Source organism: Microcaecilia unicolor, chromosome 7 (genome assembly GCF_901765095.1).
Source record: "Microcaecilia unicolor chromosome 7, aMicUni1.1, whole genome shotgun sequence".
Taxonomy (NCBI): domain Eukaryota; kingdom Metazoa; phylum Chordata; class Amphibia; order Gymnophiona; family Siphonopidae; genus Microcaecilia; species Microcaecilia unicolor.
The window spans coordinates 305,596,234-305,620,217 of NC_044037.1; the positions used below are offsets into that span (position 1 = coordinate 305,596,234).

The 23,984-nt window shown below is 44.3% G+C and overlaps 1 protein-coding gene across 3 annotated transcripts in view; it reads right to left on the reverse strand.

The window, feature by feature from the left end:
* Nucleotides 1-23,484, reverse strand: part of NHEJ1 (non-homologous end joining factor 1) — a 298,233-nt gene extending 274,749 nt beyond the window's left edge. For 2 of the 3 annotated variants that reach the window (XM_030210317.1, XM_030210315.1), the window contains exons 1-3: nucleotides 23,397-23,484; nucleotides 19,937-20,123; nucleotides 19,303-19,518 (exon numbers count right to left, since the gene is read on the reverse strand). In XM_030210317.1, coding sequence (XP_030066177.1) covers nucleotides 19,303-19,518; nucleotides 19,937-20,122 — 402 coding nt within the window. In that variant the 5' untranslated portion in view covers nucleotide 20,123; nucleotides 23,397-23,484. The remainder of the gene's footprint in view (nucleotides 1-19,302; nucleotides 19,519-19,936; nucleotides 20,124-23,396) is intronic. The other variant, XM_030210316.1, reaches the window with a different exon arrangement.
* Nucleotides 23,485-23,984: the final 500 nt, after the last annotated feature.

Consider the following 23,984-nt stretch of genomic DNA (forward strand, 5'->3'; position numbering starts at 1 on the left):
GCAGGCTCTGACCGCAACTAAAATGCAAAGGCATGCAAAACAGGGCTCTTAGTGCAAGTAGCATGCAAATCCATGCGAAACATATTTCTCCCCAATGATCAGCGAGCTAAACACTGGTACACTGTCTGCGGCAAAACCTACGCCAGCAGACAGTGGCTTATGGGTTTGCAGACCATTGGGGAGGAATGGTGAGCTCTGTTCCGCATGCATTTGCATGCTAGCAGGCCCCCCATTCCCCCCAAAACAGTTCCCTCCACTCATAGGGGAAAGAGCCCCGACCCACCACCCCAAGCCAGCGACAAAGGGACTGGAGATTTAGGTACCAAGCAATTACTCTGTGAATCGTGTAGAAAGAGAAAAGATCTTTAAGTACAAAGAAATGAAGTCCAAGACCAAGAAAGTATGACAGGAGGATACAGAAATATTTCCCATCGTTGTGAGTACCACAAGCCTGATTGAAAGGAAATTTCAAGAAGACCTGAATAAGTTGCCTATACATGTTATACCTTATCAACTCCAGAAAAAAAATCTCTCTCTGGCACAATGCACATACTACAGCAAGCATCAGCAGTAAATTTGACAGACAGATCAGAGTTCACATACCCTGGGGCTCAAGAGTGAGGTTCATTCCTGCCATGGGATGCACAAAACTACCCATTTGGGGACATTGCCCCCAGAAGAAAGCAAGCAAGCTGTAGTAACAAGCATGGAGCACTCAGGGTTACAAGCCTTAATTTCATTTCATTTCCAAGCTTATATTCTAATCTTTTGGTCATTCAGACTCTGCCATCAAGCAAAACGTAACCCACTGACCTGGGCAGCAGCCCCACAAACATTGATATCTATGTGGATTATTGGTAAGACATGGGAGGGAGCCTGGGAAATGAATCAAATATGGGCATTCACTCAACGTGTAATTAAACTCTGGAATTCGTTGCCAGAGAATGTGGTAATGGCGGTTAGCTTAGCAGAGTTTAAAAAAGGTTTGGACGGCTTCCTAAAAGAAAAGTCCATAGACCGTTATTAAATGGACTTGGGGAAAATCCACTATTTCTGGGATAAGCAGTATAAAATGTTTGTACTTTTTTGGGGATCTTGCCAGGTATTTGTGACCTGGATTGGCCACTGTTGGAAACAGGATTGCTGGGCATGATGGACCTTTGGTCTTTCCCAGTATGGTAATACTTATGTACTTATGGAGGGGGTAACTGGTGATTTTTGAACCAATATTTAGTGGTGCTATTAAGGACAGGGCTGCTGAATATCTGACAAACATAAGCAGATGAGTCCTCTGCTTTTCTTACTGTGTTAACCAGGCTCTGTACCAGCTAAAGAGGAAGATGGCAAGGCCAGTGGAAGTGGTGAAAGCCTGCACTGGAAACAAACTGCCTGTAACAGGTGTTCTTAAAGACAGATGAGCAGTCACAAAAGCAGACATTTCCAGGTCTTTCTAGGAATACTTGTAAAGCATCTCAAGCATGCACAGCACTTCCTGCACACCCGTGGTCCAGTAGCGTGCCTCAACTCTGCTACTCATAAGCTCAACTGCAGAAGGAGAGGAGGAAACGTTCATGCAACTGTTGACTTGCAGTTTTCAGACAAGGAGCACCACTCAACAGTTACATTGTATAGAGGACAATCCCACCTTTTGTTTCTCCATCAGCATAAAATTACAAGAGGACCTTGGGAGACTGGGAGACTGTGTGTCTAAATGGCAGATGACGTTTAATGTGAGCAAGTGCAAAGTGATGTATGTGGGGAAAGAGGAACCCGAATTATAGCTACGTCATGCAAGGTTCCACATTAGGAGTCACGGACCAAGAAAGGGATCTAGGTGTCGTCGTTGATGATACGTTGAAACCTTCTGTTTTTCGCTTAGTTGCTGTGCCTTAATCTGAGTTATGACCTGTTTATCTAATGTTGCTGTTGTTTTGGTTTGTAAAATCAATAAACAAATTTAAGCATAATATATGCAGTATTAAAGATTAAATGCAAAATGTGGTTAATTTGTTTTTAGCAAAAAAAAACTCCTTCATAAATGTGAAGCAAAGCCTCTTTTTTGTGCTGCAATGGTTAAGGGCGGCATCTAGTGGTGGAATTTAAGGCCTATGATTACAGGGTTCCAGGAGCAGCTTCTGGCTAAGGCCTATCACTGCAATGACCAGACTAGGTGCACTGGGAGGAGGTGAAAGTGAAAAAAAAAAAATCAAATAGGGAAAAAATTGTCAGGGAACTGCAAATAAAGATTCATGATTCCAGATCCCAGCCCTGGTTCCAATCAAGCTGGATATACAAAGGAGCAAGAGAAAAATGTCAAGTCAAAAAATAAAGCTGCCTAGACAACAAAAACTTGAGGTACACTGTAGCCAAATTATCTGAAAAACACCCCATGAAACTTAAATTTAGCTTAGGAGCACTGATAAAAAAAAAAGTATAAAATGTGTCATGTATACCTTGGAGGAAAGGAGAAACAGGGCTGACATGATACAGACATTCAAATATTTGAAAGGTATTAATTCACAAACAAACCTTTTCCGAAGACGGGAAGGTGGTAGAACTAGAGGACATGAATTGAGGTTGAAGGGGGGCAGACTCAGGAGTAATGTCAGGAAGTATTTTTTTACGGAAAGGATGGCAGATACGTGCACTGCCCTCGCGGGGGAGGTGAAGATGAAAACGGTAATGGAATTCAAACATGCTTGGGATAAACACAAAGGAACCCTATTTAGGAGGAATGGATCTATGGAATCCTAGCAGAGATTGGGTGGTGATGCCGGTAACTGGGAAGCAAAACCGGTGCTGGGCAGACTTCTACGGTCTACACCCTGATCATAACTGAATAGATATGGATGGCCTGGAGTGTAAATTTTAAGGAGCTTCGATGTTAGCTTCAGAACGTTTAGTACAGGAACAGTGCTAGGCAGACTTTTATGTGCGCTGAGAAGGACAAGGGCAAATCAAACTTGGGTATACATATAAAGCATCACATACCATGTAAAATGATAGACCGTTCAGGTCTTTATCTGTCGTCATTTACTATATTACTGTTCAATGCAGTAGGCCATGACAGCCTAATTACTAGATAACATGTGCTAATTATTTTACTAAACGTGCCCCTAAGTAGTATCCAGATTTAGATGACAAATAAGAAAAGGAAAACAAAAAAGGAGAGTTTTAATAGTAAAAACTATTGAAATGACCCGTGTTTCGGCGCAAAGGCCTACCTCAGGGTCAAACAAATCTGCCAAAATGTCTTGAAAAGGCTTGTCTTAGAAGTTTTAAAATCTTGAATGTTTAAACCACTGTAACTTTCCAAATAAAGAGCTGCTCTGTGATGCAACTATGTCTAGACGGAAAACTGGTGATGTAATGAATGAATAAAGAGAGACAGAGAGAGAGAGAAAAGCAAGCATTATTAACTAGTTGCCGTGGAGGGGCATAATCGAAAGGGGCGCCCAAGTTTTCCTGAGGACGTCCTCGCAGAACGTCCCAGTGAAGGGGCATCCATCTTTCGTTTTGATAATATGGTCGGGGACGCCCAAAATCTCAAAATTTAGGTCGACCTTAGAGATGGTCGTCCCCGGTTTTCGCCAATAATGGAAACCGAGGACGCCCATCTCAGAAACGACCAAATCCAAGCCATTTGGTCTTGGGAGGAGCCAGCATTCGTAGTGCACTGATCCCCCTGACATGCCAGGATACCAACCAGGCACCCTAGGTGGCACTGCAGTGGCCTTCAGAAATTGCTCCCAGGTGCATAGCTCCCTTACCTTGTGTGCTGAGTCCCCCAACCCCCCCCCCCAAAAAAAAACCCACTCCCCACAACTGCACACCACTACCATAGCCCTAAGGGGTGAAGGGGGCACCTACATGTGGGTACAGTGGGTTTCTGGTGGGTTTTGAAGGGCTCACATTTACCACCACAAGTGTAACAGGTAGTGGGGGGATGGGCCTGGGTCCGCCTGCCTGAAGTGCACTGCAGTACCCACTAAAACTGCTCCAGGAACCTGCATACTGCTGTGATGAAGCTGGGTATGACATTTCAGGCTGGCAAAAAATATTTTAAAAGTTTTTTTTTTTAGGGTGGGAGGGGGTTAATGACCACTAGGGGGGTAAGGGGAGGTCATCCCCGATTCCCTCCGGTGGTCATCTGGTCAGTTCGGGCACCTTTTTGAGGCTTGGTCGTAACAAAAAATGGACCAAGTAAAGTCGCCCAAGTGCTCGTCAGGGACACCCTTCTTTTCCATTATCGGTTGAGGACACCCATGTGTTAGGCACACCCCAGTCCCGCCTTCGCTAAGCTTTTGACATGCCCCCTTGAACTTTGGTCGTCCCCGCGACGGAAAGCAGTTGAGGACGCCCAAAATTGGCTTTCCATTATGCCAATTTGGGCGACCCTGGGAGAAGGACGCCCATCTCCGGATGTCTCAAAAATGGGCGCCCTTTTCTTTCGAAAATAAGCCTGATAGTGTAACAAACCCTTTTCCCATAGTTTTAAACCGAAACCTTTTCTAGAGGTAGAAACTAAACAGCTAAAAATTCTTGTTCTAAAAGGCAGTTATTTTCTGTACCTTGGCTGCTGGAGAGGTAGACCATCCAGCGACCTCAATTAAGTGTTAATTAAGGTGTGGGGAAGTAGAGTACTTGCAAAGGTTGCTGAGTCAGCTTCAAAGAGCCTGTTCAAAAAAGGCCCCTTCGATTCAAAACTATATAAATAGCAAAGGTCCCACTGAACTTTCTTTCTGAGAAGTTCCGAGAGAAGAGGACATTTCTTTGGTAAGTGAACACTATTCCTGCTTTGGGAACTTAAAGATTGTTTAAAGGAGGAATTGTAGGTTAGTGATAGGCAAAATAAAAATATAAAAAGCAAATTTTATCAACCAATCGCCATAGTCTTTTCCACTTAGTTTTAAAAACCCCTTAACGATACTTGGACTTTGTATTAACTTAACTCCTCACAATGTAACCATAATCATGCTGTAACAGATTGTACTTCCATCAACACAATGCATTGTAAGCCACACTGAGCCCGCAAACAGGTGGGAAAATGTGGGATACAAATGCAATAAAATAAATAAACTCTTTACCACAGCATTAACAGATAGAATCTAACAGGCACTGCAGGATCTAGTTTAGTCTTCCCGCCCACCCCTAGGACAACTCTTCATTTATAGTCAGTTATTGTAATTAGGGTAACAAGCAAGGAGTGCTCTTACAGATTTTTAAATACATTTCATTACCATCTAAGAAGGAAACACTAAATAAATCATACAATATACTATATAAACTAAAAGACATTTTTATATTAGGCTAATATCCTTAATACTGTAGCAAGTTTTAAATTATTGAAAAATTCAAAAACACTAAGATGGAGTCAGCAGTACAGCAGCGAGAGGGGTACTATCCAATCTTTTGCATTGAGTGTCACATGTATGACTATCTCCCAGTTGGTGAGAGGTCATATGTGTGTGCCCGATGCAAAGAGCTCCTAGCTCTCAGAGAATGCGTCCGTTCTCTTGAGGCTAGAGTAGCAGACTTGGTGGAGCTGAGGGAGACAGAGAGGTACAGAGAGGAGACCTACAGGGATGTTGTAGAGAAGTCCCACACCCAGTCTGGTAGCCCCTGTGCTACCTTGGAGGAGGGAGGTCTCCTAGAAGGAGAGCATCACCCTGGTGAAGTAGGAAGTACTCCTGTAGCCAGGACCTACCCACCAGGGGATATACTATCCTCTCGCACCGAGGATATGTCTCCAAGTGCTGCCCGGGAGGGAAGGGTTAGGACAGCTGTTGTAGTTGATGATTCAATCATTAGGCATATACATAGCTGGGTGGCTGGTGGATGTGAAGATCGTCTGGTGACTTGCCTGCCTGGTGCAAAGGTGGCGGACCTCATGCATCACCTAGATAGGATTTTAGATAGTGCTGCGGAGGAGTCGGCTGTCTTAGTACATGTGGGTACCAATGACATAAGAAAATGTGGGAGAGAGGTTCTGGAAGCCAAATTTAGGCTCTTAGGTAGAAAGCTCAAATCCAGAACCTCTAGGGTATTATTTTCTGAAGTGCTACCCATTCCACGCGCAGGGCCCAAGAGACAGGCAGAGCTCCGGAGTCTCAATGCATAGATGAGACGATGGTACAGGAAGGAGGGTTTTAGATTTGTTAGGAACTGGGCAACATTCCGGGGAAGGGGGAGCCTACTCTGAAAGGATGGGATCCACCTTAACCAGGCTGCTGGCATCGGCATTTAAAAAGGAGGTAGAGCAGCTTTTAAATTAGAAATGGGTGGAAGACCGACAGTCGCTCAAAAGCGCATAGTTCGGGATAAGGTATCTTTCCAAAGACATCCTGATAGTGAGGTTGCAAAAGAGACCATAGTAGATTAGGTGTCCTTAAATAAAAAATAAAAATCAGACAAAAGATTGCAAATTACTACTGTCAAGTACTAAGCATGATGTAAATAGGAACAACAAACATACTTTGAAATGTCTATATGTGAATGCCAGGAGCCTAAGAAATAAGATGGGAGAGTTAGAATATATTGCACTAAATGAAAAATTAGATATAATAGGCATTTCTGAGACCTGGTGGAAGGAGGATAACCAGTGGGACACTGTCATACCGGGGTACAAATTATATCGTAGTGATAGGGTGGATCGAATTGGTGGAGGGGTAGCATTGTATATTAACGAGAGACTTGAATCACATAGATTGAAAATTCTGCAGGAAATAAAACAGTTCTTGGAATCACTGTGGATTGAAATTCCATGTGTAAAGGGGAAAAGGATAATGATAGGAGTGTACTACCATCCGCCTGGCCAGGATGAACAGACGGATGTAGAAATGTTAAAGGAAATTAGGGACACAAACAAACTGGGCAACACGATAATAATGGGTGATTTATATTACACCGATATTGACTGGGTAAATGTAGCATCGGGCCATGTTAGGGAGGTAAAATTCCATGATGAAATCAAGGACAGCTTTATGGACCAGCTGGTACAGGAGCCGACAAGAGAAAGATAAATTCTAGACCTAGTCCTTAGTGGAGCACATGATCTGGTGCGGGAGGTAATGGTGCTGTGGCCGCTTGATAACAGTGATCATAATATGATCAGATTTGATATTAGCTTTGAAGTAAGTATACATAGGAAATCAAATACGTTCGCGTTTAACTTTAAAAAAGGAGATTATGATAAAATGAGAAGAACAGTGAAAAAAAAACTTAGAGAAGCGGCTACAAGGGTCAAATATTTACATTGGGTATTAAAAAAGGAGGATGGAAGACCAAACGACAGCCGGCGTGGTTAAAAAGTCAGGTGAAGGAAGCTATTAGAGCCAAAAGAAAATCCTTCAGAAAATGGAAGAAGGAACTGACTGAAAATAATAAGGAACAGCATAAGGAATGTCAAGTCGAATGCAAAGCGCTGATAAGGAAGGCAAAGAAGGACTTCAAAAAAAAGTTTGGAGGCCAAAACACATAATACATTTTTTTTTTTTAGGTATATTAAAAGCAGGAAGCCGGCAAAAGAATCGGTTGGACCGCTAGATGACCGAGGAGTAAAAGGGACGATCAGGGAAGACAAAACCGTAGCGGAGAGATTAAATGAATTCTTTGCTTCGGTCTTCACAGAGGAAGATTTGGGTGGGATACAGGTGCCGGAAATGGTATTCGAAGCTGACGAGTTGGAGAAACTTAATGAATTCTCTGTAAACCTAGAGGATGTAATGGAGCAGTTCTACAAACTAAAGAGTAGCAAATCTCCTGGACCGGATGGTATTCATCCCAGAGTACTGACAGAACTGAAAAATGAGCTTGCGGAGCTATTGTTAGTAATATGTAATATCGAGCGTGGTACCGGAAGATTGGAGGGTGGCCAATGTAACGCCAATTTTTTAAAAAGGTTCCAGAGGAGATCCGGGAAATTATAGATCGGTGAGTCTGACGTCAGTGCTAGGCAAAATGGTAGAGACTATTATTAAGAACAAAATTACAGAGCATATTGAAAAGCATGGATTAATGAGACAAAGTCAACATGGATTTAGTGAAGGGAATCTTGCCTCACCAATCTATTAAATTTCTTTGAAGGGGTGAACAAACATGTGGATAAAGGGGAACCGGTTGATATTGTGTATCTGGATTTTCAGAAGGCGTTTGACAAAGTACCTCATGAAAGACTCCAGAGGAAATTGGAGAGTCATGGAATAGGAGATAGTGTTCTATTGTGGATTAAAAACTGGTTAAAAGATAGAATACACAGAGTAGGATTAAATGGTCAGTATTCTCAATGGAGAAGGGTAGCTAGTGGGGTTCCCCAGGGCTCTGTGCTGGGACCGCCGCTTTTTAACATATTTATAAATGACCTAGAGATGGGAGTAACTAGTGAGGTAATTAAAATTGTTGATGACACAAAGTTATTCAAAGTTGTAAAATCGCGACAGGATTGTGAAAAATTACAAGAGGACCTTACGAGACTGGGAGACTCGGCGTCTAAATGGCAGATGACGTTAAATGTGAGCAAGTGCAAAGTGATGCAAGTGGGAAAGAGGAACCCGAATTATAGCTATGTCATGCAAGGTTCCACGTTAGGAGGGATCTAGGTGTCGTCGTTGATGATACGTTGAAACCTTCTGTTCAGTGTGCTGCTGCTAAGATAGCAAATAGAATGTTAGATATTATTGGGAAAGGAATGGAAAACAAAAATGAGGATGTTATAATGCCTTTGTATCGCTCCATGGTGCGACCGCACCTCGAATATTGTGTTCAATTCTGGTCGCCGCATCTCAAAAAAGATATAGTGAAATTAGAAAAGGTACAGAGAAGGGTGACGAAAATGATAAAGGGGGTGGGACGACTTCCCTATGAGGAAAGGCTAAAGCGGCTAGGGCTCTTCAGCTTGGAGAAAAGGCGGCTGAGGGGAGATATGATAGAGGTCTATAAAATAATGAATGGAGTTGAACGGGTAGATGTGAAGCACCTGTTTATGCTTCCCAAAAATACTAGGACTAGCGGGCATGCAATGAAGCTGCAATGTAGTAAATTTAAAAAGAATCGGAGAAACTTTTTCTTCACTCAACGTGTAATTAAACTCTGGAATTCATTGCCAGAGAATGTTGTAAAGGCGGTTAGCTTAGCGGAGTTTAAAAAAGGTTTGGACAGCTTCCTAAAGAAAAAGTCCAGAGACCATTATTAAATGAACTTGGGAAAAATCCAATATTTCTTGGATAAGCAGTATAAAATGTTTTGTACTTTTTGGGGATCTTGCCAGGTGTTTATGACCTGGATTGGCCACGGTTGGAAACAGGATGTTGGGCTTGATGGACCTTTGGTCTCTCCCAGTATGGCAATACTTATGTACTTATGCCTTAACAATCTTAAAACCGAGACCCTATGGATCTGGGGAGTGGGGACTCTCTGAATTTTCCTTCTCAGATTAAAAGACACCAATGTTTTTCTTCCACCTCATAAAGTAAAAATCTTAGGTTTTGATTGATTTGTACCATACTATAGTAGGAGCTGACCGAATTTTGGTTTCGGTTATGGTGCCAAAACCAGAGAAAAATCCTTTTTCTGCCTGGTTTTAGCCTAAAGGTTATTTTAATTTTTGGCCATGTTTTCAGTTTTGGTTGAAAATGACCATGTGTTTTTGCTGGAAGCTGAAAATTCGTGCTTTGACTCATTTGTCTTCCTCCCCCTCCCCCCCCCCTCCCCCCCCCCCCCGTCCCAGGGCCTATCTTACAATTTTATTTTATTTTTTGTTATTTTTGTTACATTTGTACCCCACGCTTTCCCACTCATGGCAGGCTCAATGCAGCTTACATGGGGCAATGGAGGGTTAAGTGACTTGCCCAATCCCTGGTGGTCTAAGGATGTAGTTGGAACAGAAGTGATCCCCAGTTACTCCTGCCCATTCCAGCTCTGCTCCCAGGAAGGCTACCAAGACTGGGGCATCATTCCTGCAGTGACTACAGCACTAGACCACAGGGACTGTAACATCCTTGCGGGGGAGGGGGAGCTACTTTTTTCATTCTTTTTCTTTTTGGACTGCGATTGCAAGGAATGCAGTTATGAGCTTGCACAATACTTTATATAGCAAATAAAATGATCCAAATAAATGGTTTTCATAGAAGTCTCTAAATTTGAGATAAGCTCTTTAGGAATTAGCCTCTTTGTGGAGCAATGGCATTAGCTGAGTATGGCACAAAGTCAGCCACTGTAAAAGCACCGTGGCTTTTAGTTTCAGTTTTCATTAGCTGCTGTCCACGTGTGTGGAGACTATTTTGTTGAAGGTAAAATATGTTGTTTCATTATTTAAATTATATTCTGGCTTGGATACAGTAGGTTTAGCAGAGGAATGCAGACTGCAAGCTCCGACAATCCCCCTGTGGCTCTCACTGGTTCACATTCACACATCCAAATCTGAGATTTCGGTTTTGGCCGAAAGCCTTCAGTCAGTTTCAGTCAACCTCTATACCGTGGGCAGCCTTGATAAGGTTGAGAGTTTGGATTAGAAATCTTTAAAACAAATAACAAAAACCTCGAAATTTAACAGCACAGGCGGCTTTTTCACTTAAGCAATACCTAATTTTGCATCATTTTGTTTAGAGAGGTGATTTTACCTCTATAATCCAAGCTTTTAATAACAGCTGTCCTTCTGCTAAGTTCTTATTCGCATACCCTTGTCTTTTCTTATTTGATGAAAAGGTACAAATTAAAACAATTCTGTGCTTCTTGAGACGCGGTGGCCAAAGTAGGAACAATATTCTTAACTCAATATCTAGAATGAAATAAGTGAACCCCTAGTTTCCTTAGTACAATTAACTTTGGCTAATTAGAATCATCAGTTCCTTAACTAATTGGGTAACAAGTCAACCACCCTGCAGAGTAAACCTGCACAACCTGGGTACTGGGCATTCTGTCCTATACAAACGTCCAAAGGGTTTTCACCATAAAAATTAGTGTGAATTCATCGGGTCATGATCAAAAGAAATTTCGGAGGAATTACAAGACAAAGAATAGTTGATGCTCATCTGCCTGGACCAGGTTACAAGACCATTTTTAAACATCTGAAGCACCATCCATCCAGTCAGAAAAAGTCTACAAAGAAAGCTGAAGACTACCACCCTGGAACAGTCGTACTGCCAAGAACATCCCAAAAGCAGAGCATAAAGTCACAAAGAACCGCTAAAGATCTGTAAGTACTACTACTATTTAGCATTTCTATAGCGCTACAAGGCGTACGCAGCGCTGCACAAACATAGAAGAAAGACAGTCCCTGCTCAAAGAGCTTACAATCTAATAGACAAAAAATAAAGTAAGCAAATCAAACCAATTAATGTGAACGGGAAGGAAGAGAGGAGGGTAGGTGGAGGCGAGTGGTTACAAGTGGTTACGAGTCAAAAGCAATGTTAAAGAGGTGGGCTTTCAGTCTAGATTTAAAGGTGGCCAAGGATGGGGCAAGACGTAGGGGCTCAGGAAGTTTATTCCAGGCGTAGGGTGCAGCGAGACAGAAGGCGCGAAGTCTGGAGTTGGCAGTAGTGGAGAAGGGAACAGATAAGAAGGATTTATCCATGGAGCGGAGTGCACGGGAAGGGGTGTAAGGAAGGACGAGTGTGGAGAGATACTGGGGAGCAGCAGAGTGAGTACATTTATAGGTTAGTAGAAGAAGTTTGAACAGGATGCGAAAACGGATGGGGAGCCAGTGAAGGGTCTTGAGGAGAGGGGTAGTATGAGTAAAGCGACCCTGGCGGAAGATGAGACGGGCAGCAGAGTTTTGAACCGACTGTGGCTCATGTGAAGATCTGTGCATCAATTTACAGGAAAAACTGAATGGGAATAGTGTTGATGGGAGGAAAGCAAGGACTGACCACTGTTGGAAGCAGGATACTGGGACAGATGGACCACTGGTCTGACCCAGTATGGCTATCCTTATAATCTAAGGAAACTATTCTTTCTAAAAAGAACCTTGCCGCCTGCTTCGGGGTCACCAAAGAGGACCTGGAAGTGTTTTCTGATTAGATGAGTCAAAAATCAAACTTTCCAGTCACAATAACAAATGTTTAGTTTGGTGAAAACTAATTCACTGCTTTCCACAATAAGATCCTCATTTCAACCTTCAAGCACAGTGGAGGAGGTATCAGGATGTGTGGCTGGACGGCTTGTCATCAGATAGAATTAGGAACTCTAGAAATCTGCAAAGGGAAACATTTTCCAATTTGCTTTTGGTTTATTTGGTCCTGTTTCCTGATTTTCATTTCACACATTTTAATACAAATTTTTAATGCACACTAAATGATATAACATGCGTTAATTCATAGAGTAATGCACGTTAAACCGCACTAATAAATGCTTTATATCATATTGAACAGAGATTTCTCACATACAGGTTCAAAATGGTGGAACTCCATACCTAGTGAGACATAAAGGATTACCAAATGAGTTTATCTTGTTGGACAGGCTGGATGGATCATGCAGGTCTTTATCTGCTCTCATCTACTATGTTATATTATGTTAATATTTCACAAAAAGGCATTCCTTTTTAACAAATTTTTGCATTGTTAGACAATGAACTAAACAGCAAATGTTATGATATCTTTATTTGTTTGCTATTTAGAAATCCAATTAATAGCACCATTCCATGCAACGAATCCCAGGGCAACCAGTGGCTTTCTCATGTCTGTCTCAATAGCAGACTATGCACTTTTCCTCCAGGAACTTATCCAAACTTTTTTTTAAACCCAGATATGCTAACTGCTGTTACCACATCCTTCGGCAGCGAGTTCCAGAGCTTAACTTTTCTTCGAGTGAAAAAATATTTCCTCGGACAAGATGGCGTCTTGAGAACGCAGCAAGACGGCTCTTCACCCGATTTCCTCCAATATTGAATTTTTTACCTGCCTTTATGCCGAAGAGGAGGGGTAAACAGTGCGTTGGCCCTGCTACACCTGTGAGACCATCGGGACCGATGGACCGCTTTGCCGTGCCTGGAAGCTTTTCGGGGCTAGATACCTCGCTGCTGGAGGGAGCGGTGGGAGGCGTCCTGCTCCCTCAGCTTGAGGCACAGATCTCATTCAGCCCCGATGAATGGAGGCCTCTGATAATGCCGATAGTGGAGCTACAACAGGGGCGGGAAACCCTTTGTGTTACTGACCAAGGAGTGCTTCCTCCAGCGGGGGTCGGACTGCAGCGTGGATCCGCTGGATGTCATCACCAGAGGAGAGATATTGGGGAGAGCCAATGTTTTGGCAGACTCCAGAGCAGTAGAGGAGAAGCAACCACCGGGTGAAATTTCAGCTGAATTTACTCCACTTAGTAAGTCTTTTCTGCCTGTAAAACCAACTATTATTACCTTAGACTCAATTTGGGAAGCTCTCATGGGCCTAGAAACTTCTCTCTCATAGAAATAGTTATTGGTGACTCAAGCTTCAAAATTGCCATTGGAAAAAATTTCAGTCTTGCAAACAAGAACATTAAATACTGAGAAAACAATAGAAATGAATAATGATAATATAAAATCTCTGCAACAGACTCAGCTCAACTTGATTAAGGAAAATACATCACAAAACTGAAAATTTAGAAAATCAACTAAGAGCTAAAACTCTAAGGTTGATTAATTTTCCCAAAATCACATCTATTGCTCCTTTAATAACCTTTAAGAAATATTTATCAGAGATACTGAACAGGCTTATCCACCAGTTTCTAAGATATATTACTTGCCACCATGTAAAAAGGAGTTGAACAAGGAGCAGAAGCTTCATTTGATATATTGAATCTTACACAAATAATTCAAGATGATGACATGGGTAGTACACCAACTTTAATAGTGACTTTTGTACTGGAACCGGACCGTGATTTTTTTTTTTTTTGTTACATTTGTACCCTGCGCTTTCCCACTCATGGCAGGCTCAATGCGGCTTACATGGGGCAATGGAGGGTTAAGTGACTTGCCCAGAGTCACAAGGAGCTGCCTGTGCCTGAAGTGGGAATTGAACTCAGTTCCTCAGGACCAAAGTCCACCACCCTAACCACTAGGCCACTCCTCCACTGTTGCTACTATTGGAGATTCTACATGGAATGTTGCTATTCCACTAGCAACATTCCATGTAGAAGTCAGCCCTTGCAGATCACCAATGTGGCCGCGCAGGCTTCTGCTTCTGTGAGTCTGACGTCCTGCACGTACGTACATGCAGGACGTCAGACTCACAGAAGCAGTAGCCTGCGCAGCCTTCTACATGGAATGTTGCTAGTGGAATAGCAACATTCCATGTAGAGGTCGACCCTTGCAGATCACCAATGTGGCCGCGTAGGCTTCTGCTTCTGTGAGTCTGACGTCCTGCACGTACGTACATGCAGGACGTCAGACTCACAGAAGCAGTAGCCTGCGCAGCCTTCTACATGGAATGTTGCTAGTGGAATAGCAACATTCCATGTAGAGGTCGACCCTTGCAGATCACCAATGTGGCCGCGTAGGCTTCTGCTTCTGTGAGTCTGACGTCCTGCACGTACGTGCAGGACGTTAGACTCACAGAAACAGAAGCCTGCGCAGCCTTCTACATGGAATGTTGCTAGTGGAATAGCAACATTCCATGTAGAATCTCCAATAGTAGCAACATTCCATGTAGAATCTCCAATAGTAGCAACATTCCATGTAGAGTCTCCAATAGTAGCAACATTCCATGTAGAATCTCCAATAGTATCTATTTTATTTTTGTTACATTTGTACCCTGCGCTTTCCCACTCATGGCAGGCTCAATGCGGCTTACATGGGGCAATGGAGGGTTAAGTAACTTGCCCAGAGTCACAAGGAGCTGCCTGTGCCTGAAGTGGGAATCAAACTCAGTTCCTCAGGACCAAAGTCCACCACCCTAACCACTAGGCCACTCCTCCACTGTTGCTACTATTGGAGATTCTACATGGAATGTTGCTATTCCACTAGCAACATTCCATGTAGAAGTCGGCCCTTGCAGATCACCAATGTGGCCGCGCAGGCTTCTGCTTCTGTGAGTCTGACGTCCTGCACGTACGTACATGCAGGACGTCAGACTCACAGAAGCAGTAGCCTGCGCAGCCTTCTACATGGAATGTTGCTAGTGGAATAGCAACATTCCATGTAGAGGTCGGCCCTTGCAGATCACCAATGTGGCCGCGTAGGCTTCTGCTTCTGTGAGTCTGACGTCCTGCACGTACGTACATGCAGGACGTCAGACTCACAGAAGCAGTAGCCTGCGCAGCCTTCTACATGGAGTGTTGCTAGTGGAATAGCAACATTCCATGTAGAGGTCGACCCTTGCAGATCACCAATGTGGCCGCGTAGGCTTCTGCTTCTGTGAGTCTGACGTCCTGCACGTACGTGCAGGACGTTAGACTCACAGAAACAGAAGCCTGCGCAGCCTTCTACATGGAATGTTGCTAGTGGAATAGCAACATTCCATGTAGAATCTCCAATAGTAGCAACATTCCATGTAGAATCTCCAATAGTAGCAACATTCCATGTAGAGTCTCCAATAGTAGCAACATTCCATGTAGAATCTCCAATAGTATCTATTTTATTTTTGTTACATTTGTACCCTGCGCTTTCCCACTCATGGCAGGCTCAATGCGGCTTACATGGGGCAATGGAGGGTTAAGTAACTTGCCCAGAGTCACAAGGAGCTGCCTGTGCCTGAAGTGGGAATCAAACTCAGTTCCTCAGGACCAAAGTCCACCACCCTAACCACTAGGCCACTCCTCCACTGTTGCTACTATTGGAGATTCTACATGGAATGTTGCTATTCCACTAGCAACATTCCATGTAGAAGTCGGCCCTTGCAGATCACCAATGTGGCCGCGCAGGCTTCTGCTTCTGTGAGTCTGACGTCCTGCACGTACGTACATGCAGGACGTCAGACTCACAGAAGCAGTAGCCTGCGCAGCCTTCTACATGGAATGTTGCTAGTGGAATAGCAACATTCCATGTAGAGGTCGACCCTTGCAGATCACCAATGTGGCCGCGTAGGCTTCTGCTTCTGTGAGTCTGACGTCCTGCACGTACGTGCAGGACGTTAGACTCACAGAAACAGAAGCCTGCGCAGCCTTCTACATGGAATGTTGCTAGTGGAATAGCAACATTCCATGTAGAATCTCCAATAGTAGCAACATTCCATGTAGAATCTCCAATAGTAGCAACATTCCATGTAGAGTCTCCAATAGTAGCAACATTCCATGTAGAATCTCCAATAGTATCTATTTTATTTTTGTTACATTTGTACCCTGCGCTTTCCCACTCATGGCAGGCTCAATGCGGCTTACATGGGGCAATGGAGGGTTAAGTGACTTGCCCAGAGTCCCACTAGAAACATTCCATGTAGAAGTCGGACCTTGCAGATCACCAATGTGGCCGCGCAGGCTTCTGCTTCTGTGAGTCTGACGTCCTGCACGTATGTGCAGGACGTCAGACTCACAGAAACAGAAGCCTGCGCAGCCTTCTACATGGAATGTTGCTAGTGGAATAGCAACATTCCATGTAGAATCTCCAGTAGTAGCAACATTCCATGTAGAATCTCCAATAGTAGCAACATTCCATGTAGAGTCTCCAATAGTAGCAACATTCCATGTAGAATCTCCAATAGTATCTATTTTATTTTTGTTACATTTGTACCCTGTGCTTTCCCACTCATGGCAGGCTCAATGCGGCTTACATGGGGCAATGGAGGGTTAAGTAATTGGATCTTGAAACAATTTTTTCGTCATAGGGTGAACTCTTTATGAATCATAAGATTAGAATATTTCCTGATATTGCAAGAGCAACTCAAAAGAGGCACCAATTATTTCTAAAACTTCGCTCTCGGTTCGTACAATTGGGTGGTTTATTTTGGCTTAACTTTCCCTGTAAATGTCTACTGAAAGTTAATTCGGTTAAATATATTTTCTATGATCCTACTCGTTTGAGTTCCTTTTTAGATTCGAGGGTTGCTATAACTCCTAATCTGCAGCCAGTAGTATTATCAACATCCACTCCGTAATTATTATTGTCATGGCACTTTTAAGTTTTTTCACGGAGAGAGTAGTGGATACTTGGAATGCCCTCCCGAGGGAGGGGGTGGAAATGAAAACGGTAACGGAATTCAAACATGCGTGGGATAAGCATAAAGGAATCCTGTGCCGAAGGAATGGATCCTCAGGAGCTTAGTTAAGATCGGGAGGCGGGGCTGGTGGTAGGGAGGCGGGGATAGTGCTGGGCAGACTTGTACGGTCTGTGCCAGAGCAGGTGGTTGGGAGGCGGGGATGGTGGTTGGGAGGCGAGGATACAGCTGGGCAGACTTATACGGTCTGTGCCAGAGCCAGTGGTTGGGAGGCGGGGCTGGTGGTTGGGAGGCGGGGATAGTGCTGGGCAGACTTATACAGTCTGTGCCAGAGCCGGTGGTGGGAAGCGGGACTGGTGGTTGGGAGGCGGGGGTAGTGCTGGGCAGACTTATACGGTCTGTGCCAGAGCCGGAGGTTGGGAGGCGGGGGACTGGTGGTTGGGAGGCGGGGATAGTGCTGGACAGACTTGTACGGTCTGTGCCAGAGCCGGTGGTTGGGAGGCAGGGCTGGTGGTGGGGAGGTGAGGATAGTGCTGGGCAGACTTATACGGTCTGTGCCTGTGCCAGAGCCGGTGGTGGGAGGCGGGACTGGTGGTTGGGAGGCGGGGCTAGTGCTGGGCAGACTTATACGGTCTGTGCCCTGAAGAGCACAGATACAAATCAAAGTAGGGTATACACAAAAAGTAGCAAATATGAGTTATCTTGTTGGGCAGACTGGATGGACCGTGCAGGTCTTTTTCTGCCGTCATCTACTATGTTACTATGTTAAGTTTTCTCTTCAATTTCCTAGTTTTAATTAGTGGAATATATATTTCATGGAATTGTACCTTGTTCTCTCCTTTAAATTGAGGACTTGAGATTGGAGGGGGAAAATAATATATTGTTTGAATACTTGTATAATTTGAATTTATATTACTTATGTTCCTCTATCTTTCATATCAAGAGTTTTCTTGAATTATTGTTAATACTTATAAAAATAAAATTTTAAAAATATATATTTCCTCCTATTTGTTTTTTTCCATGCAATTCCATTGAGTGTTCCCTAGTCTTTATACTTTTTGAAAGAGTAACCTATCTATAATAAAAATGATCCTTGGGCTGCAACCAGTGTTCCCTTTAAGGTGAACACACGAGAGATCGCTCATACAAATTGGGAGCGTCACTCACTTAAGATCAGTGTTCACTCGCTTCAGAGGGACGTGGGAACAAACCGTTTTACTGCCCCACAGGAAAGGTAAAAGGAATGGAGAACAAAAATGAGAATGTTATAATACCATTGTGTGCAAGTCCGCTCAACACATCTCAAAAAAGACACGGCGGAATTAGAAAAGATACAGAGAACGGTGACAAAAATGATAAAGTGCACGAGACGACTTCCCTATAAGGAAAGGCTAAAGCGACTAGGGCTCTTCAGCTTGGAGAAGATATGGCTGAGGGAATATGACAGAGGTCTATAAAATACTAAGTGGAGTGGAACGAGCAGATGTGAATCACTTGTTTTCTCTTTCCACAAATACAGGGACTAGGAGGCACGCAATGAAGTTGTAAATTTAAAACAGAATAGGAGAAAATATTTCTTCACTCAATGTGTAACTTTGGAATTTGTTGCCAGAGAATGGGGTAAAAGCAGATAGCTTAGCAAGGTTTTAAAAAGGTTGGATAATTTCCTAAAAGAAAAGTCTATAAGCCATTATTTCTAGGATAAGCACTGTAAAATCTGTTTTTACTCTTTTGGGATCTTGCCAGGTACTTGTGGCCTGGATTGGCCACCGTTGGAGACAGGATACTGGGCTTGATGGATCTTCGATCTGGCCCAGTATGGCATGCTGTGGGACCACAGGAAATACTGCACTTGCTTAAAAGACATTTTGCAACAATTCCTGGAAATATCCAATTGGCCCTGAGCAACAGTATTATCGTGTGTATACGATGGATGATCTGCATGTCTGTAGAGAACAGAAGTTAAATTAAGAACATCTGGGACAGATGTAGAGGGCAGTGGTATAAACAGGGTTAAAGACATGGAGGGAGCTGATGCTAGTTTAAGTATGGGAACTTATACGTTCATCTACCCAAAGTAGCAGAAAGGAAAACAGTACAACTAGACAGTCCAGCTGCTCCTTATGTGCTTTCACTTACTTTATTACTATGTTACGTAGAGCATTAATGGCACTTCTGGACAACTAAGATAAATTAGAACTGTTCTGTAGGACCCCGGAGCATGTTGCCTCAAGAGGATACATACCAGGCTGCCGCTGGCCTCCCCACAGTGGAAATCCCAATAGAAGGGCAAGCCAGAGAGTTCACTCTTCACATGAATGGTAAGTTGACTATCATTTCTATGGCAGGAGAAGGAGGCAGAGCCATGATCAGTCTGGCCTCCAAGAAGCAAGGGCTGCAGCAGCTCCGACAAATGTTTTAGGAAGGAGCAGACGGGAGCTTTCAGTCGTTTGTTTAAGTCCTACAGAAAAGAAAAGAAAAGAAAAAAAAGAAAACTGAACCAAACACGAAGAGCAAAATAAAAGCAATCAAAAGGATAAGATGACCTTTAAGCTTGAGAAAATAAGGGAACCATGGGAAAGAAGAATAGAGAACAGAAACGTCCACAGACTCGAAGGAAAGTTTCACATTAGGAGGGGAGGATTGTAGAACAAAATGGAACCAATCAGAACACTAAGAGGCAGCTGGAGTCTGCCGCCTGGGGCAACCACTCTGTGCGTGGCCTGCAGAATCTAAGGCTGAGAGCAGCCAAAGTCTACATCAATTTTACAGCAAGTATTTTGTGCTGTATGATACAAGAGAGCAGATGTGGATTCCATGCTAACTGAAAGGCTTCTAGTCCACCAGACTCATCTGTGAATGGCCTTCTTCTTCCTTACCTTGGACCTGCCTTCAACAATGCCAGTATCCACCTCTTCATGCCACACCCCACTGAGATCCGAAATCAGCAGTGCATAGCCAGTGTTACTGAAACAGACCTTAGCCAAGAACTTGGAGCTTCCAAAGCTGATGGACCTCCATGGCTGCAGCAGAAGAGCAATATCCATATCTTCCAACTCCTGCATTCTGCAAGACAGCAGCCATCAGATTACCACAAAGCACATTGATAGCAGGACATTCAACACACTGCCCAAGACATATCAAGAAGTCAAAGCAAGAAACAAGACCTTACCCCAGAAGGATCAAAATCTATCTTCTTATCATTAAGAGCACGACAAGCCCAAGAGTACATTAGGCAAACTTTCAGCTGTGCACCTGCTCATCAAGGGTCAGCTCAAAGCCACCCCCCCCCCCCACTTTGATGCCCAGCATATGTCCCATTTCTACTCCCTCCTCCTTCCCCCTCCGTGATGCTCAGCATCTCTCCCCATTCTACCCCCTCCCCCTCCATGATGCTCAGCATATCTCCCCTTTCTACTCCCTCTTCCTTCCCCCTTGATGCCCAGCATATTTCCCCTTTTTACTCCCCGTGGTGCCCAGCATAGCTCCCCTTCCTACCCCCTGCCCCTTCCCATGGTGTCCAGCCTATCGGCCCTCCCCTCAGGTCTTCACCAACACCCACTCCTTTCCCTTCCCTACCCAAGGTATTCAGCATCTACTTTCTGTTCCCCCCTCCCCAATGTGGTATTCAGCAGTTTCCCTTCCTTCCTTCCTTCCCTACCCTCTTTTGGGTGGTACCAGCTCGGCAGTCAGTGTATCTATAGAAGACTAATTGTGGCCAGTACAGAGCCTTGGGCATTCATGCATACTCTAGGACTGCTATCTCCTGCCACCTCCAAAATTGGAAATTCAGAAGCAATGGGACCCATGCCAGCTAAAATGAGTTTTTTTGTAGGTACTGTGACTGCTGCATTGTTGCTGCCCCAAATCTGGACCACTCGAGGTGGACACCTAGTCCATCTAGTGATCATGCTGGCCTGGAATAAGAGCAAGACAGGAAAATATAAGAAACAGACCAAGATCCACTGTGGCCAGCATCCTTCCTCTGACAGGGGCTGACCGAGATCCGCCTTAGCTAGCAGATCCCAAATATGGCATTCATTCTGTGCTACTTATTCCTAAAGAAAAACAGTGGTTTCCCCAAATCTGCCTGCTAATAATTGTTTATGGACTTTGGTTCTGGGAACTTGGCCAAACCCCTTTTATATCCAGCAACGCTAGATGCCTTGACCACATCCTTCTTCTCCTGTAATTTGTTTTAAAGCTACTACTGTTATATCCATGGAATATCCCATAATCACACAAGTATTTGAAAGAGTAAATAACTGTTCCCTATTACTTGGTCCACCCCACTCATATTTTAGAAACCCCTTGTCATAACCCCTCTCAGTCATCGTATCACCAAGCTGAAGAGCTTTAGCCTTTCCTCACGGAACCTTTCCATCCCCCTTTATAATTCTGGTCACCCTGCCATATGTTTGTAGTTTCACTGTATTTTTTTTTTCTTTTTTGAGATGGTGCATCAGAACTACACACAGTGAGGCATAATATTCTTCTCTTTTATTCTCCATCTCTTTCCGAACAGTTAACATTTTAATTGCACATTTGACTGCTGTCGCACACTGAGCAGAGAATTTCAATGTATTGACCACAGTAATTCATGAGATCTATTACTTGGCCTTCTAATATGAGAGAGAACAGGGATGGGATTGGATATACCGCTTTCCTATGGTTACAATGAAAGCAACGGAGCAATGGAGGGTTAAGTGATTTGCTCAGAGTCACAAGGAGCTGCAGTGGGAATCAAACCCAGTTCCCCTGGTTCTCAGGCCACTGCACTAACCATTAGGCTCCTCCTCCACTAAGCCCTGAATTACATAATTACAGCTGGCAGGTCCATCAGCAGGCTAAGGGCACAAAATCAGCCACAGGGTAGAGGACTGATACCTATTCAGATGACATGGTCACACCCTCTTACCAGCGGCCACACAGAAATGTAAATTTGTGATATGTCTGATTGCGCCCCATTCCCTCAGTGTCATGTCCCCTACCTCAACACAAGCGGCATCCTCGGGCTGCGCAGGGTCCCGTCAACACGCACACTTGACTGCCACTGCCTGAGCCATGTGTGTGTAGTCCTCTCTGGGTTTGTTCAGAAAGCGGAAAAACAAGCAAACATGCTGGCCACTGCTTGAAAAATTTGTAAGGGGGATCCTGTACATCCTGCTACCAGAACATCTGCTAAGAAGACATCTGGAATTCGTTGCCAGAGAATGCGGTAATGGTGGTTAGCTTAGCAGAGTTTTAAAAAGGTTTGGATGGCTTCCTAAAGGAAAATTCCATAGACCATTATTAAATTGGACTTGGGGAAAATCCACTATTTCTGGGATAAGCAGTATAGAATGTTTTGTACTTTTTGGGGATCTTGTCAGGTATTTGTGACCTGGATTGGCCACTGTTGGAAATAGGATGCTGGGCTTGATGGACCTTTGGCCTGTCCCAGTATGGCAATATTTATATACTTATGTATACTGCAGGAGGGACTGTGGAAGACAGGAGAGCTAGACTAAATACTGAGATTGTTGATGACTTTTTAATCTACAGATTAAAAAAAATCATAAAAATGCTTCATAGGGCATATTTCTCCCCTCTAGGGCATAAAGAACAGGGTGGCTTGGGAGTCCTTGGGGGGTAGTAGACATCAGCTATTGTTGGGGTTGGATGGGTAGAGAGTGGTAGTGGTGGGTGGGTTATTATAGTTGCTAGTTGTTATTATTGTTCTGTTTGTAATTTATACATAACTGTTGCACAGCATATTGTTCCTTTTTATACTGTAATAAAAATTTAAATATAAAATCATTAAGTGTTTGAGGATTCTGCAGATGAGAACAAAGCCCACAGGGATGGGGCGGGGGAAAGGGCCTGCTGGGACGGGATGGGGCCAAATTTTGTCCCCTTGTCATTCTCTAACCTACACTCCCAAACTGTGCCTTCCATCAGGCCCTGAACCTTAATGGACTGCAGTGAAATTCCCACACCCTTTGGCAGTCCTCAAGAACTGGACCGGTCTGATCTAGAAGGACTGAAGGATGAGGCTCACAATTAAAGTAGAGGGGGGGGGGGGCGGGGGTGCCCTCTGATGGTGCAAGGCTTGGAAAGTGTGCTTATCTCCCTGCTCCACAGTTGCAAGATTTCAGCTCCCAGGGGGGAGGAGGGGGGGGGTGTACTAGTGACCTCTGACCTGGGCAACAGGATAGCGGAATGGCAGTGCAGGTGAAAAAGAACAGAAGAGACAGCAGGAAGGGAAGGAAAAGATGCTGCTGAGAGATGATCTGCAAAAGAGACCAAGTCATCGCTTCCCCCTCCCCCTTCCAAACACCTCCACCGTCAAAGTCATACCTAAAGTTCCCCGCGCTTTCTTTCTCCGGTGCCCCGTCCCCCTGTGACACAGCGCCTGGTCTCTCAAGCGCTACTTCCTGCTTCCGGTATGGTGAAGGCGGGCGTCGGCACGGGGCCAATGAGAAAGGGGTTTGTGCCGAAGGTACCGCCTCTTCCGCATCACATGACGTGCTGAAGCCTGTTCCCCCGCCCCCGGCAGCCGCCATATTTGTACACTCAAAACAAAGCCAGGCGGCTCTGGGCAGCCGCCATATTGGTACACTCAAAACAAAGCCAGGCGGCTCTGGGCAGCCGCCATATTGGTACACTCAAAACAAAGCCAGGCGGCTCTGGGCAGCCGCCATATTGGTACACTCAAAACAAAGCCAGGCGGCTCTGGGCAGCCGCCATATTGGTACACTCAAAACAAAGCCAGGCTGCTCTGGGCAGCCGCCATATTGGTACACTCAAAACAAAGCCAGGCGGCTCTAGGCAGCCGCCATATTGGTACACTCAAAACAAAGCCAGGCGGCTCTGGGCAGCTGTAGCCACGTTGCCCTTGTTGCTCATTGTTATTTTCTCAGTTCAGGACGGTGCGTCATAGTCTGA